General features: G+C 63.7%; 2 protein-coding genes across 4 annotated transcripts; both read left to right on the forward strand.

The window, feature by feature from the left end:
* Nucleotides 1–1,015: 1,015 nt before the first annotated feature.
* Nucleotides 1,016–5,680, forward strand: PYROXD2 (pyridine nucleotide-disulphide oxidoreductase domain 2). Of its 3 annotated transcripts, none has more exons than XM_062610417.1 (16): nucleotides 1,016–1,245; nucleotides 1,663–1,682; nucleotides 1,891–1,984; nucleotides 2,064–2,137; nucleotides 2,248–2,394; nucleotides 2,523–2,676; nucleotides 2,847–2,908; nucleotides 3,021–3,118; nucleotides 3,534–3,675; nucleotides 3,753–3,887; nucleotides 3,987–4,059; nucleotides 4,169–4,325; nucleotides 4,455–4,609; nucleotides 4,736–4,842; nucleotides 4,949–5,069; nucleotides 5,287–5,680. In XM_062610417.1, exons 1-16 carry the CDS (start codon nucleotides 1,089–1,091, stop codon nucleotides 5,355–5,357), a joined length of 1,767 nt encoding a protein of 588 aa, XP_062466401.1. In that variant the 5' UTR covers nucleotides 1,016–1,088; the 3' UTR covers nucleotides 5,358–5,680. The 3 variants fall into 3 exon arrangements, with proteins under 3 accessions (XP_062466401.1, XP_062466402.1, XP_062466403.1); XM_062610418.1 differs by having other exon boundaries at nucleotides 1,106–1,245; nucleotides 2,220–2,394; nucleotides 3,960–4,059; XM_062610419.1 differs by lacking the exon at nucleotides 1,891–1,984 and having other exon boundaries at nucleotides 1,106–1,245; nucleotides 2,014–2,137; nucleotides 3,960–4,059.
* A 1,957-nt stretch (nucleotides 5,681–7,637) lies between these two features.
* LOXL4 (lysyl oxidase like 4) lies at nucleotides 7,638–14,158 on the forward strand. Its single transcript, XM_062610410.1, has 15 exons — nucleotides 7,638–7,904; nucleotides 8,415–8,710; nucleotides 8,909–9,087; nucleotides 9,236–9,450; nucleotides 9,999–10,037; nucleotides 10,126–10,342; nucleotides 10,469–10,652; nucleotides 10,908–11,062; nucleotides 11,305–11,472; nucleotides 11,671–11,833; nucleotides 11,959–12,202; nucleotides 12,466–12,581; nucleotides 12,678–12,814; nucleotides 12,964–13,075; nucleotides 13,188–14,158. Exons 2-15 carry the CDS (start codon nucleotides 8,437–8,439, stop codon nucleotides 13,256–13,258), a joined length of 2,274 nt encoding a protein of 757 aa, XP_062466394.1. The 5' UTR covers nucleotides 7,638–7,904; nucleotides 8,415–8,436; the 3' UTR covers nucleotides 13,259–14,158.
* Nucleotides 14,159–14,762: the final 604 nt, after the last annotated feature.

Here is a 14,762-nt window from a genome sequence, read left to right on the forward strand (position 1 = left end):
GGCTGAGAGGTTGTTGTCAAATCACCATCTTGCTGAAAAGTGTGTTTCCAAAGAAGGATTTATAGCACTAGCTTGGCATTGCTGACAGGCTTTGGCTAGAGAAGAAAACAGCGTAGCCAAACTTGCCCATGGTGCGCCCCCCTCTCCTCTCTCCCCAGATGTGGGGTGCAGGGCCCTCAAAGGCTTGGGCAGGGTTGGGGAGGTGCAGACCTGGGCTCCCAGGCACCGCTCGGCCGTGGAGACAAGCCCAGCTATGAAGAGGGGCTGAGGCAGCTCATGTGTTTCACAGGTGCCGCTGGGCTCAGTACACATGCAAACCCATTGGGCACATCTAGGGATGGGGTCAGCCCCAAGGGACTCTGGCAGCAGCTGCCCTTTGTCACTCCATGCTGCTCACTAGGGCTGGGTACAGCAGTTCAGGGAGCACTGGACCATGTCAGGGCCTTTGCCCCATCCTGCTGGGCAGGAATTTGCCCTGCTGAGCAACAGCACTGGGTTGGGGCCAGGCACACCCCCAAGCTGCCCCTTTTCCCACTGCTCTCAGTGGGGCTTGTGTTTTAGACTTACCTGCTCGAGGGGGGCTAAGTTCCCCTTATCCTGCAGTGCTTGTTGGCCCATCACACCAGATCACACCAGACACACGTCCCTGGGTTCTTCCTGGAGCACATCAGGGGATGGGGGGCTCTCAGGCCCCCGCCTCCCTGCCCAGCACCTTCCTGGGTATAGACTGGGAAAGGTGCTGGGCAGTCTTCCCCAGTCTGTAAGGACCACCTTCCATCCTGCTGAGCACCAGGCAGGATCCAACCCTGTTACCCTCTCAATGCCGGGGCTGGTCTGCAGCCCCCCTGCACGCCCTCAGCAAATCTCTGCCAGGATCAGCGCCTTGTCACAGGCAGCACCGGCGGGGCAGTGTTCAGTGCGTGTCCCTGTCCTGAGCAGGCTCCCGCAAGCCCTGGCACACAGTGTCCGCCCCTGAGTGTTCCCCCCCACACACACCCCCCGCATGCCCGGAAGCCCTGGGAGAAGTTCCGCTGTGGAAGCAAAGTCCAGGCTGCCCGCCGCAGCCGTGGCCGGGCGCTCGCTGGGCGATGGCAGGCGGGCACTGGGCAGGAGCGGGCAGGGCCTGCGCTGCCCGCTGGCTGCGGGGCTGGCTCCTTGCCCCAGCGCCGCCGGGAGCGCGGCGGGCCCATGCTGGGGCTGCAGAGCGGCTGCAGAGGGAGTACGACGTGGTGGTGATCGGGGCAGGTAATGCTGGGGGAGGGAGCCAGCGCTGGGCTGTGCGGAGCCGGTGGGGACGCCAAGCCGCCCTCCCCTCAGGGAGACAGGAGGGTAATGGCCGGATGGGGACCACAGCGGCGCAGGGCACCCTGCAGAGCCCTAGCACGCTCCTTGTGCCAGGGAGGACGCTTGGGTCTGGTACGGCCAGGCACATGTTGCATCCCCGCAGTGCGCATCTGCCTTGAGCAGCTGTCCCCTACCCTTGCACCATTAGGGCTAGGGCTAAAGGGAGAGGGGAGGATGCTGCTTGTCACCTACATCCACATGTCCAGAGCCCCATTATTTGAGTGGTTGTGGCAGCCTCGTGCCCCAGGCATGGCAGGGTGCCCTGTGCATGAGACCACCCCAACACTGGGCTCACCTCACCTCATTCTCTCCTTGCAGGGCACAATGGGCTGGTGGCAGTGAGTACCAAGAGCACAGTGGTGCTGTCTCTTCTCCATCCCTGGGCAAAGTGGAGGAGCAGGGAGGGTGTTGGTTGCAGTGTCCATGGCACTGGGGGCTCCCACAGGGCTGTGGGAAGCAGGGCCATCCCTGGTGAGAGGATGCTGGGGATGACAAGGACATATCCCACCTGGAGGGATGGGCAGTGTGATGCCGTGTTCCCTGCAGGCTGCCTACCTGCAGCGGGCAGGGCTGCGCACGGCTGTGCTGGAGAAACGCCATGTGCTGGGCGGTGCGGCTGTCACAGAGGAGATTGTGCCAGGTACCCCTGTGTATCCCCTGTCCCCACACCCCTGGCCAGCCCTGCACATGGGCACCCCCCACTGCCACACAACTTTCAGGCTTCAAGTTCTCCCGGGCATCGTACCTGCTCAGCCTGCTGCGGCCACAGATCTACACCGAGCTGGAGCTGCAGGTACCGGCACCCATCCCTCGCTGGCTGCTGGCCCCTCCTGGCACACTGACAGGGTGAGCCCGCTGCCGGGCTGTCCCAGCAGCATGGGTCCTGCCATCCCTGTCTTGCAGCGGCATGGTCTGAGGGTGCTCCCACGGGACCCCTACTCCTTCACCCCGCTGCTGGAGGATGGGAGCCCCCCTCGTTCCCTCCTGCTGGGAAACAACAGGGCCCAGACCCAGCAGCAGATCGCTCAGTTCTCCCAGAAGGATGCCCAGGTACTACTTGGGGGCAGGCACCCAGTATGGCAAAGCCTCTGAAGGGGCTGCCCTGCCCATGGAGCAGCAGCGTATCCATCGCACCCAGCATGGCGCGGTCCCCATAGTCTCCCTCTATCCCCTTTCAGGCTTATCCTGAATATGAGGCGTTCATGGAGAGTTTAGTGTCAGCCCTTGACCCGCTGCTGGATGCTGCCCCAGTGGATACAGCTGCCTTGGGGCAGGGTTCCCTGCTCCAGCGGCTTAGTGCTCTGCGATCCCTGTGGCCCCTGCTGAGGGCAGGTACCTCTGGGGTGCTGGTAGATGCCGATGGCTGCTCTTCCCCAGGGCACAGGCTCCTCAGGAGCCCCAGCTGGGGGCTTGGTCCTGCTGCCTGACCCCCAGACCCAGCTGGGCATGAGCAGCTTGCCCTGGCACAGCCATGTAGGTCTCACACCACCTCTCACCCCCAGGGCTGGCACTGGGGCGGCAGCTGCCCCGCTATTACGAGGTACTCACAGCTCCTATCTCCAAGGTGAGTGCTGGCAGTGGCAGTGTGGAGCCACCAGCTGCCTCGCTGCCTGCCTGCAAGGGTGCTGTGGAGCCCCCAGCCCCAAACCTGATGCTCTCTTTTATTCCTGGCCCAGATCCTGGATCAGTGGTTTGAGTCGGAGCCCTTGAAGGCAACTCTGGCTACTGATGCGGTGATTGGAGCCATGGCTAGCCCCCACACCCCAGGCAGTGGGTGAGGGTCCTTTCCCCCTGGGTGGCTGCGTTGTCCCCTCATGTCATCCCGTGCCAGCAGCTGCTTGGCTCTGCTGCAGCCCAGTACCCTATTCCCTGCCTAGCTGCCTGTCCCTCCCATTGCCTGCTCAGCTTTGCCTGGATGGCTCAGGGGTTGGGGCTGGGCAAGGGGCTGCTCCCCATCCCTGCTATATGGCCCTCCTAAGTGGTCCTCACCAGCCCCTTTGCTGTTTGAACACCTCTGTCCCCAGGTCAGGTCAAGTCCTGACCAGTGGGTGCTGCCTGTAACTGAGCTGACATCCCGTAAGCTGGCATGGTCCCATCTGTGGGGGCTGTGGCACCATCCTCACTGTGCCCAGGCAGGGGACAGACCTGTCACGTTGACTGGTGGCTGACCTGGGGTCCTGCCACCACAGGTACGTGCTCTTGCACCATGTGATGGGCGAGCTGGAGGGACGGCGGGGGGCCTGGGGCTACGTGTCCGGTGGGATGGGAGCCCTGTCCCACGCCATTGCCCATGCAGCAGCTGCCAGGGGAGCCCACATTTTTGCTGAGAAGGTACGGGGCGCCTGGGGGGGCAGCCTGCAGGCACTGGGGATGCTCTTGGTGAAGTCCTGTCCCCTCTGCCTGCCCAGGCCGTGTCCCATGTGCTGCTGGGCAGGGACGGGCAGGCGCAGGGTGTTGTGCTGCAGGATGGGACGGAGGTGAGGAGCAAACTGGTGCTGTCCAATGCCTCCCCTCAAATCACCTTCCTGGAGCTCATCCCCCAGGTACAGGGTGCAGGGAGCTGGTGGGGGCTTGGCATGGCAGTGTCCCCTAGCCACACCACCCCTCACGACCAGCCTCTGCACCGGCATCTCCCACCCCAGGAGCAGCTGCCCAAGGATTTTGTCCAGCGGATCCAGCAGGTTGACACGCGCTCCCCGGTCACCAAGATCAATGGTAGGTACCGGCAGGGCCACCTCTGCCGCTGTCCCTGCTGGAGGGACACTGGCTACAGGCTCAGCAAGAGGCTGCACCCCACTTCCCCATTCCCACCACCCATTCCCAGTGGCGGTGGATCGGCTGCCCAGCTTCCTGGCTGCCCCCAATGCCCGTGACGGCCAGCCCCTGCCCCACCACCAGTGCTCCATCCATCTCAACTGTGAAGGCACCCACCTCCTGCACCAGGCCTTCACTGAGGCCACCCATGGGCACCCCTCCAGCAGGTAGGAGACCACACCAGCACACCATGCTGCACCAGGGAAGGGGCAGCACGGGCACAACGGGTGGTGCTGAGGAAGAGGTTTGGGGTGGCTGGGTCTCCTGCCTGCCTGGCTCATGTCCTGCTCCCTCAGGCCCATGATCGAGCTCTGCATCCCCTCAGCGCTGGATTCAGGGCTGGCCCCACAGGGCTGCCATGTTGTGTCCCTCTTCACCCAGTACACCCCCTTTGTGCTGGCAGGTGGGCAGCACTGGGATGAGCAGGCCAAAAATGCATATGCGGACACAGGTATGTAATGCATACATGGACCCAGGTAACAGCAGCAGTGCTGGTCCCTTCCTGGGGTTAGAGCTGCCCTGGAGCTGCTCAGGGGCTCACTACCATGCCCGTGCCCACCCCTCCATCCCTTTCTAGTGTTTGACTGCATCGAAGCCTATGCCCCAGGGTTCAAGGCATCAGTCATTGGCAGAGACATCTTGACACCACCTGACCTGGAGAGGATCTTTGGGCTGCCTGGGGGGGTAGGCACCGTGCTGGCTTAGCTCTGAGCATCACTCTGGTGCCTGTTCCAGTGCGCTCACAGCCCTGGGCTGGGCATAGCCAGCTCACATAGAGCTCTCCTTGCAGAACATCTTCCATGGAGGGATGTCTCTGGACCAGCTGTACTTTGCCCGGCCAGCACCATCCTACTCAGGCTACCGGTCTCCAGTTCCCGGCTTGTATCTGTGTGGAAGTGGAGCCCATCCTGGTGAGCAGTGCTGGGAGCCGGGACCCTACTGGGGAGCTGCAGAAGGGGGATGGGGATGTGTGGAAGAGATGCAAGGGCATCATGGTGGGGGGAGTGTGTCCATTGCTCTCTCTGCACTCTCAGGGGCAGGGAGATTGGGCAGCTCTGCTGGTGCAGCCCTGCACCCCATCTCCTGAGTCTGGAGCTGCCTACCACTGCCCATTTCTGCTCTTTGCAGGAGGAGGAGTGATGGGAGCTGCAGGACGCAATGCTGCCCATGTGGCACTCCAGGACTTTAAGCACCTGTGATGGCAGTGATGACACCAGCTTCACCTATACAGGGCTGTGGCTGCAGTGAGCCATGTTGATCCCATGAGGGGCCCTGCCCATCCCCAACTTGCTTCCCAGGCACCACAGGGCAGTTAGCAGCCTCTGAGAGGTTTGTGGAAGTGAAGGTTGGCAGGTCCCATGTGCTCCTAGATGCTGTCAGCATCTTGAACACATAGCTACTCCCAGCACTCCTCAGTCCAGCCTTGCCTGGGTCACTCCTGGTCACTGGCTGGCCATGGCAAGCATCACTCAGCCGCTGCCTATAGCTGTGGAAATAAACCCTGTCTCAGGCTCTGTCCTGAGCACTCTTGCCGTGATTTTGCAGCTCCTAGTTCCATCTGCACTGTGCCTGGCAACACAGCCCTGGGTGAGTTGTCAGAGATGGGCATGTCCTAGAGCAGCAAATGGGGACAACCAGCTCCTCACCCTCTCCCCTCACCGATGCAGGCTCAGGAGCATGTAGGGCTCTGGTTGGAGTCACCCATACCCAGGCTGGGCTGGACCACCCCGAGGTACCTAGAACAAGTGGGGAACCAGGTTCGTTCTTGAGACCTGCTTTGCTTCCTGGAGCCACCAGCAGCTCAGGCTGCAGTAGCCAGCACTGGCAGCTCCCCTCCATGCCCACACCCCCATTCCTGCTGGGAACTGCCAGCACGTGTTCCATCCCTAGGGAAGATGCTCCGTGCATCCCAGTGGCTCTCGCTGGCACAGGGTGTGCCCCTCTCCCGGGCTGCTGTCGGGAGCCGCTCGCTGCAGATTACAGAGCATACATCCTCTCCCTGCCCTCTTCCTCCCCTGGACAATGCTCCCAATTCAGGCGCCCGCCTCGCTTCCCGACGGGCCCTAAATACGGTGCTTCCAGGCTGAGCTGTTGCACCTGAGCTGGCTGAATCAATATTGACCGGCCAGGAATAGTCCCGCAGCCCTCTGAGAATAGCCCCGCACCACCACCCCCCCACCACCCCCCGCCGCTGCCCGCAGCTTTCCGCACGGGGCTGCCCTGCTGCTGGAGGGTATTTTTATCTGCTGCCGGTGCTGGCTGCATGGGTTGCAGGTGCCGGCACCCACTGAGCCCCGAAGCAACAGGCGTGACAGTGCAGGGGTCACCTCCACGGGGACACTGAGCAGCAGGACACGGTGGTCCCGCTGCTGTGGGTTGAGACTGGCAGGTCCCAGCCGTGGGAGAGACCACCGGACCCCCCATTGTCCCCATCAACAGAGGTAGGGCTGGAAGCGGGACCTAGCACCACCCTGTCTTGCACCCCGTCGGCATCCGCCCTGGGGGGCCTTTAGGCGGGCTTCTCACCTCACACTTGAGTAATTGAGCTCAAAAACGTTGAGACACACGAGTGAGTCACGGGTTACACAGCTGGCCACAGCCCTGCCCTTCCCAAGGGCTTTCCATGCCCCAAGGTTGGGGCCGGCCAGGGACCCCTACCCCAAGAGAGGCTCCAGCATGTCCCTGAACCCAGCTAGAGCATAGGGATGAGTGTGCCCCCCGAGGGGGTCCCGGGCCGTGCACCCCTGCACGCCCAGAGATGCTGGAGGCTCCCGTGGGACGTGGCGATGAGCTCACGGGCTATTCCCGGCCAGCTGTGTTGATCCTGGCTCCTCCCGGCAGGAACCGGCTGCCTTGACTCCAAACAAACAGCCCGGTGGCCACCGGCACATTCCTGGCCGATCCCTGGCCACGGCAAGGGCACAGGGCTTCCTGTTTATCCCGGTCCCATGGCGTGGCACGGCGGGCTGTGTGGGCAGAGGGGTGCCCTGGGGACTGGCAGCACCCCAAGCCAGAGGTTGCTACCGGGGCAGGTCAGGGGGGACATCCCCCATCTCCATGTCCCACTTAGAGGGGGCTGTGCCTGGGGACCCCTACAGCCAGCCCTGCTCAGGGATGACTCAGGTGATGCCCTGAGCCCTGGGAGGACCGTGCTCTAGGCTCCCGGTGCTACCCCACAGCCTTCCCTGCCTGGTCTATGTGTCCCCCAAGTCCAGGGTCCATTGCAGCAGCTTCAGGCCACTGCTCGAGTTGCTGCGTGGGGTGGGAAGGGGCAGGGGGTGTCCTTTTGGGGTGTCCCTAGTGTGGCAGTGTCCTCTGCCTGGATGGGGACCAGCCCCACTGTACCGCGGTGCTGGGCATGGGGGGAGGAGCATCCCTGACTGGGGGCATTGGGCTTATTTTAGGGGAGGTTTTCCAGGCTCCCAGCAGGGAGGGGCTATCCCAGGGATGCTTGAACCCCCCCCCCGAGGTGGTGGGGGAGAGAGAGGGATTGGGGCAGGTTTTCCCCAGGGTGACAGGTGGGGACAGAGGGAGTCAGGGTGCAGGGCTGGGCTCCAGGCACGGTGCGGGGGGGCCGGGGCCGGCCTGGGCAGCGTGGGCCCCCCCGGTGCGTCCCACCCCGCCACACCATAAAAGTGGCGGCAGGCGGTGCTCGGCAGCAGGAGCTGTTGGAGACCGGCGGAGCTTCCCCTCGGCACCGCCTGCCCCACGCTGCTGCCCGTCCCGCACCGCCAGCCCCGGCCACAGTGAGTGCTGAGGGTGGCTCCGGCGAGGGATTCGGGCACCTGGAGGGAGGGTGAGCAACCCCACCAGTGGGGATGCGGGGAGAAGTGGGGTGATGGGGGACAGGGGCTGTGTACAGGATGGGGAGGGGACTCGTGTTCAGGTGGGGGATAAAAGGGGGCTCTGCGGGGCCCCGACTCATGGGGCAGGCAGGAAGCAACAGGGGCCCGGGTGGTGTTCATGGGGCAGTGGGTGCCTGGAAGGGCTACGCTAGAGCTGGGTACCCCCAGTGAGGGGCAGGTGAATGTGGGGCTGGGGCAGAACCTCGGGATAGGGGATGCTGTGAGCTGGGGGATGCTGTGAGCTGTGCATGGCAGGGACCAGCTCCTGCGTCCCCCGCAGAGCAAGGACAAGGATGTCACTGCCATGCAAAGGGGTATGATATCCCTCAAATCATGAGGCACAGGGTGGCTGCAGCAGCACCCCCTCATCCTGCCGCAGTCCCCAAGTGCTCAGTGTCGGGCTATCTGCAGGCACCCCATCCCCAGAAGCACGATGGTGATGCCAGCTAGCACCAGCCCCATCCTGCTGGTGCTGCTGCTGTGCTGGGTGGCCCCCAGCAAGCAGGAGCCAGCCCCGATGCAGCTGCGGCTGGCAGGGCCCCGAGGCCCGGCCGGGGAGGGACGGCTGGAGGTGCTGTACCAGGGGCGCTGGGGCACGGTCTGCGACGATGGCTTTGACTTCCATGTGGCCACCGTCGCCTGCCGGCAGCTGGGCTACACCGCGGCCATCACCTGGACCCATAGTGCCACCTACGGCCAAGGGGAAGGTAGGGGGCAGGGGGGGAATGGGGGGACAAGGGGTCTTGGAAAGTGTAGTGTGCTTAATGCCGGTGGGGGGAGCCTGCCTGGGAAGCTGAGGGTGTGAGCAGCTGTGGATGTGGGCAGCATGGATGCAGGCCATGGTGATGGGGAAGGAGATGGGGGCCCCACCAGTGGTGACCTCATCCCTGCCATGTGTCCCCCAGGCCCCATCTGGATGGACAATGTGCGGTGTGGAGGTAGCGAGAGCTCCCTGGCAGAGTGTGTTCACAACGGGTGGGGCACCAGTGACTGCCACCACGGTGAGGATGCTGGCGTGGTGTGCTCGGGACAGCGACTGCCTGAAGGCTCCCCCCAGGCCATCTCCTCTGATCACCTGGGAGAGGTCAGTGGGGGGCATGGGGCTCTCCTATGCCCCATAGGGCACACCAGGGGGACTGGAGCAGGTCCCTCTGACCCGTCCCTGTGTCCCCATCCTGAACACACTGCCCCTGATGCTGGAGCACCCGTACCCACCCCTATTCCCACTGCAGCATGTGCCAGGGCTGAGCCTGGAGGAGGTGCGGCTCAAGCCCATCCTGGCGCGGGCCAAGCTGAGCATGCCGGTGATGGAGGGTGCCGTGGAGGTGAAGCACAACGGGCGCTGGAGGCAGGTGTGCAATGCTGGATGGACCAGGAACAACAGCCGTGTGGTCTGCGGGATGCTGGGCTTCCCCTGGGAGAAGCCCCTCGACACCAGCTTCTACCGGTAAGGGATGCAGGGGCCCACATTGCAGCCATAGGGGATGTGGGGCAGGGTGCCTGGTTGGAAGCACTGTGGGACAGGAGACCAAGGGAGGTGTTGGAGGGGGATGCACATATGGGTGGGTGAACTGGTATGGCCTGGCCATGCCTGGGTCCCCTTCTTGGGGCCTGGATGAGGGGCAGAGCTTGGTGCTGCACAGATGGTCAACAGCCATGGCCAGCAAAGCACGGGTACAGGAGAGGAGAGGCAAGTGGCCCTGGGCCCCTCCACCCCTGCCTCTGTCTGGGGCTATAAATACAACCCATAATGAGCCCCTGCCGATGCCAGGAGTCACGCAGTCCTGCCGGGGCACACGGTACAGCCAAGCTTGGCACGGTAATTGCCACTGGGGAGAGGACCTCTCCTCATCCTGCTGTGCCGTGGGAGGACCTCACGGCTCCAGCTCCTGCCATGGGGTGCTGAAGAGGGCAGGGATGATGATGGGGCGGGGGGTCTGGAGCCCTGCAGCTTCTGCATGGCCTCCCTGACCTCCTGGCTCTGTGTTCTCACAGGAAGCTCTGGAACAAGAAGCTGAAGGACCCCAGCTCCAGGTAGGGCTCAGGCTCGGTGTGAATGTTGGGCGAGGGACAGCCTGGGGCACCCAAGCCGACAGCAGACCCTGCTCCTCTCCCTTGGCAGCCTGAAGACCCTCAGCCGGAAGAACAGCTTCTGGGTGCACAGGGTGCGATGCCAGGGCACGGAGCCCCACCTGTCCCGCTGCCCCACGGAGGTGTCCCCGCCAGCCCCCCACCAGCACGCCTGTCCCCACGGCATGCACGCCATCGTCAGCTGCCTGCCCGGCCCTGCCTTCCGGAAGGGCACAGGCAAGGGCAGGAGCAAGACCCCCCTGGGAAAGGTGAGCCCCAGCATAACCCCATCCTGCCGATGGATGGTCCTGGAGCCAGGCAGCATGCAGCCACCCCATGGCGCAGGCGGGGGGCCCATGCCTTGGAGCCACTTACTGGCTGTTCCCTGTGCCCAGGTGCTGCCGGTGCGGCTGCGAGCAGGCACCCACGCCGGCGAGGGACGGGTGGAGGTGCTGCGCCATGGGCAGTGGGGCACTGTGTGTGACAAGCAGTGGGACCTGGCTGCAGCCAGCGTGGTGTGCCGGCAGCTGGGCTACGGGACAGCAAAGCAGGCCCTGCTGGGAGCCCAGATGGGCCAAGGTGAGACAGGCAGCGTGGCAGGGGCTCCACTGGGCTTGGAGGGGCACAAAGAGGAAAGCCCCTGGTTTACTGGGTGCTGCTGGAGCACCCTGGGATGTCCAGGCAGCTCCACACTGCACTGGGATGGGTCTCCCCTGGCTGCTCCTGATATGGGCAGCTCCATTCCCATGGGTAATGCACAGATGAGGGGAAGGAGGGTGAGGGTTCTCCCTGCTCCAGGATGAGCATGGGGAGTTGACTGTCCCTCTGATTCAGGCCTGGGGCCCATCCACATGAGCGAGGTACGGTGCACTGGCCACGAGCTCTCCCTGGGAGAGTGCCGCTTCCAGGATGCTGAACAGAGCGGGTGTCGGCATGAGGCTGATGCTGCCGTCCGCTGCCACGTCCCCAACATGGACTTCAAGAGCCAGGTGAGCCCCTGAGTCCTCCCCAGAGCCTGCAGAGCCCCCCTGTCCCTCAGGCTCTCTGCCTGGTGTGGGTGCTCAGAGCAGCATGCAGATGAGGGGTGGCAAAAATGGTCCTGTAAGGAAAGGAGGAAGAGGAAGGCAGAGATGTTCACCTGGATGCATGGGGATGCCTGTCCCACTGAGCTGCTGGGTGGGGGACCTGGGGGCCTGCCCCACACTGCAGCTGAGCCCCCCTTTGCCCTCAGGTTCGCCTGGCCGGGGGCCGCAGCCCTGATGAGGGAGTTGTGGAAGTGCTGGTGCCGGTGCAGGGGCAGCTGCAGTGGGGCGCAGTGTGCGGTGCACAGTGGGGGCTCAACGAGGCCATGGTGGTCTGCAGGCAGCTGGGGCTGGGCTTTGCCAGCCATGCCCTCCAGGTGAGCGGGGTCCCAGTGGGGCCTGGGCTGCAAGGGGTTCTATGGGATGTGAGGTGTGGGCATGGGGTGGCCAGAGGCTCTGGGGCAGGACAGCCCCCCGGGACAAGCCCTGGTGGCAATGCAGGGGCAGGGGAGGTGGGGTGGGCGCTGGTATGGATGCAAAAGCTGATCTGAGCACTGTGCTCCTCCACTGCCCAGGAGACATGGTACTGGGCAGGCAGCCCCGATGCCACCCGGGTGGTGATGAGCGGGGTGCGCTGTGCCGGCACCGAGCTGGCCCTCCAGCAGTGCCAGCGCCATGGCCCCATCCACTGCCCCAGCGGCGGCGGGCGCTTCTCAGCGGGGGTCACCTGCACTGCCCGTGAGTACCATGAGCCCATGGATTAATGCTGCTACGGGGCACCCCTTCCCCTGGCACAGAGAGATGGGGGGGCTCTGCAAGGTGAGGATTGTGTGCTCCATGCCTGCCAATGCTCTCCATGCCAGATGCCCCGGACCTGGTGATGAATGCCCAGCTGGTGCAGGAGACAGCCTACCTGGAGGACCGGCCGCTGGAGCTGCTGTACTGTGCCCATGAGGAGCGCTGCCTCTCCTGCTCCGCCGACCACATGCAGTGGCCCTACGGCCATCGCCGCCTCCTCCGCTTCTCCTCCCAGATCCACAACCTGGGCAGAGCCGATTTCCGACCCAAGATGGGGCGCCACGCCTGGACCTGGCACCAGTGCCACCGGTGAGTGTCCTGCAGGTAGCGGCTGGCAGGGAGCTGCCCCCTCCCAGAGCCAAGCAGGGCATACTGGCACCCATCCCACAGAGACTGGCCCGCCTGGGGTAATGAGCAGCATCCGCACCAGCACTGTCATTACAGCTTTATTTGGCTTCAGGGCTGTAATTTGCTCGGAGCTATGGGTGCTGCCTCCTCCCAGCTGGGCGGCTGTGCCAGCCACGTGCTCCCCAGCTGGGCACCAGCCCCACACTCATCCCCTGTCCCTGCAGGCATTTCCACAGCATCGAGGTCTTCACCCACTATGACCTTCTGACACTCAATGGTTCCAAGGTGGCTGAAGGGCACAAGGCCAGCTTTTGCCTGGAGGACACCAACTGCCCAGAGGGTAGGTGCCAGCTGCAGCGCTGCCAGCAAAGCCCCCATCCTGCCCCCCACAGGGGGCTCTGCTCGTGCCCTCCCTCACATCACCTCCCTTCTACAGGGCTGCAGAGACGCTTTGCCTGTGCCAACTTTGGGGAGCAGGGGGTGAGTGTGGGGTGCTGGGACACCTACCGCCACGACATCGACTGCCAGTGGATTGACATCACCGATGTGCCACCAGGCAGATACACCTTCCAGGTATGGGGATGGAGGGGCACTGATCCCCTGGAGCTCAGCATGGGCACCACCAGCACCCCTCACTCTGTACATCGAGGTGCTGTTCTGCACCCCACCATGCATGCTACAGCCCTGCCTGGCACAGCAGTGCTGCCCTTCACCCTCTCCAGGTGGTTGTGAACCCTAAGCACGAGGTGGCAGAGTCGGACTTCTCCAACAATGTGATGCGGTGCCAGTGCAAGTACGATGGGCAGCGCGTCTGGATGCACGGCTGCCACACAAGTATGGAGAGATGGGAGCATAAGGGGCATGGCAGGCGGAGGGAAGAGATGGGGCTGGGGTACTGCAGGTCCCATGTCCCCCCACCACCAACCCATGCCGTTGATCTTCCCAGGTGATGCCTACGGTGCAGATGTAGTGAATGACCTGGAGCGACGGGAGCGCCTGGCCAACAACCTGGTGTAACCCCATGGCATTGGCATGCTCCCAGCAGTGCCGCAGGGCTGCCCAGCTCCCACACCCCAGCCCCTGTGCCCTGGCAGCACCACACTGAGCTCAGGGACTCGAAGACTTTTGTATTTATTGATGCTGCTGCAGCGGATGGAGACAAGCACCAGGGCTGGTGGGGAGTGCCCGAGGCGGGGGGTGCTCAGCCCTGCACCACCAGGACCTGCAAGAGGGGCCCAGGTACCACAGCAGCCCCCACCTTGGTGGCTCCGGTCCCCCCCCAGGATGACTACCTCAGCCTGCTGCCTCGGGACAGGCCCTGGCCACTGCCACCTGTGCACCAATCCTGTCCTCAATAAAGGTGCTGTGCTATGGGAGATGGGGTATCCCCTTATCAACCCCACCATCCCCTGCTCCTTCCTCTGCACTCTTCCACCCCAGGACCATGAAGCCAGTCCGCAGCCAGGATCAGCCCTGGTCCAGGTGATGTGTCCCTAGCCAGGCAGTGCCCCTGCTCTGCCACCCGGAGCCACAAGCCCCCTGGCTGCTTGCATGTGGCTGGTGCCAAGTAGCCCTAGCTTGCCACCAGTAGTCCCCACCAGCCAGGGCACCTTGGCCCTGAACTGGCTGACCCCATGCACATAAGGGGATGTGGCCAGCTCTGTGGCAGCACAGGCCAGCAGCCAGTCCACCAGCCACTACGGCTGCAGCCACCGTGCCGGGCTTTCCCAGGCTGCCCTGGCAGCTTCCCAGCCCTAGAGCGGGAATGGGGCCACTCAGCCCCTTGAAGTCCTGGCTCCTGAGCACAGGGTGGGGATGCAGTGGCCACCATGCCCCTGCTCTCAGTGTTTCTCTCCCCCCGTGGTTTCTAGGTTGGTTATTTTTTTAAATAAAAGGAAATAAATGGAATACCAGCAACCCACGCTCTGTCCTGCCTGGCCTCTGGTGAGTCAGCTACTGAGCAGTGCCACCCCTTTCATTGCACACCTCTGCCCATGCCATCTCACTGCCAGGCACCAGCCCAGGGCAGGAGGCTGCAGCAGCCAGGGTAGGCTGGGCTGAACCCACACATGACATGTGGTTCACATGTGGAGGAGCCACCAGGCACGGTGCTGACACACTGGGGTGGCCCAGGACCAGAGTCTGTGGCAAGGCACGTACCGGTGAAGGCGTGCTCTGCTGGTGTGAGGGTACAAGGGATGCCGGATGGTGGGGAGGATGCTTTCCACATGAGAGCATCTTCACACCCTGGTATTTCCACTGTCTGAGCCACAAGCAGCCAGGAACAGTGGCTGAGATGCTGGCAGCAGTACCAGAACAGGGCAGGCAGCCACTGCTGCAAGGTCGTGACCAGCTCCACTGCCGCCAGGCTGGGGGACAGCCAGGGGACATGGGGCAGCCACAAGAGCCCTTCAGCACAGGCTGGGGTGAGGCAGCCACAACGGAAAACACAGACCATGGGCAGGAGTGGAGGAAAAGCATCATCCCCATCCTCACCTGCTGCAAAGGGCATGGGAACTTC

Source organism: Pezoporus occidentalis, unplaced genomic scaffold (assembly GCF_034315485.1).
Source record: "Pezoporus occidentalis ecotype Australia unplaced genomic scaffold, CSIRO_AGI_Poc_V1 ctg147, whole genome shotgun sequence".
Lineage (NCBI taxonomy): Eukaryota > Metazoa > Chordata > Aves > Psittaciformes > Psittacidae > Pezoporus > Pezoporus occidentalis.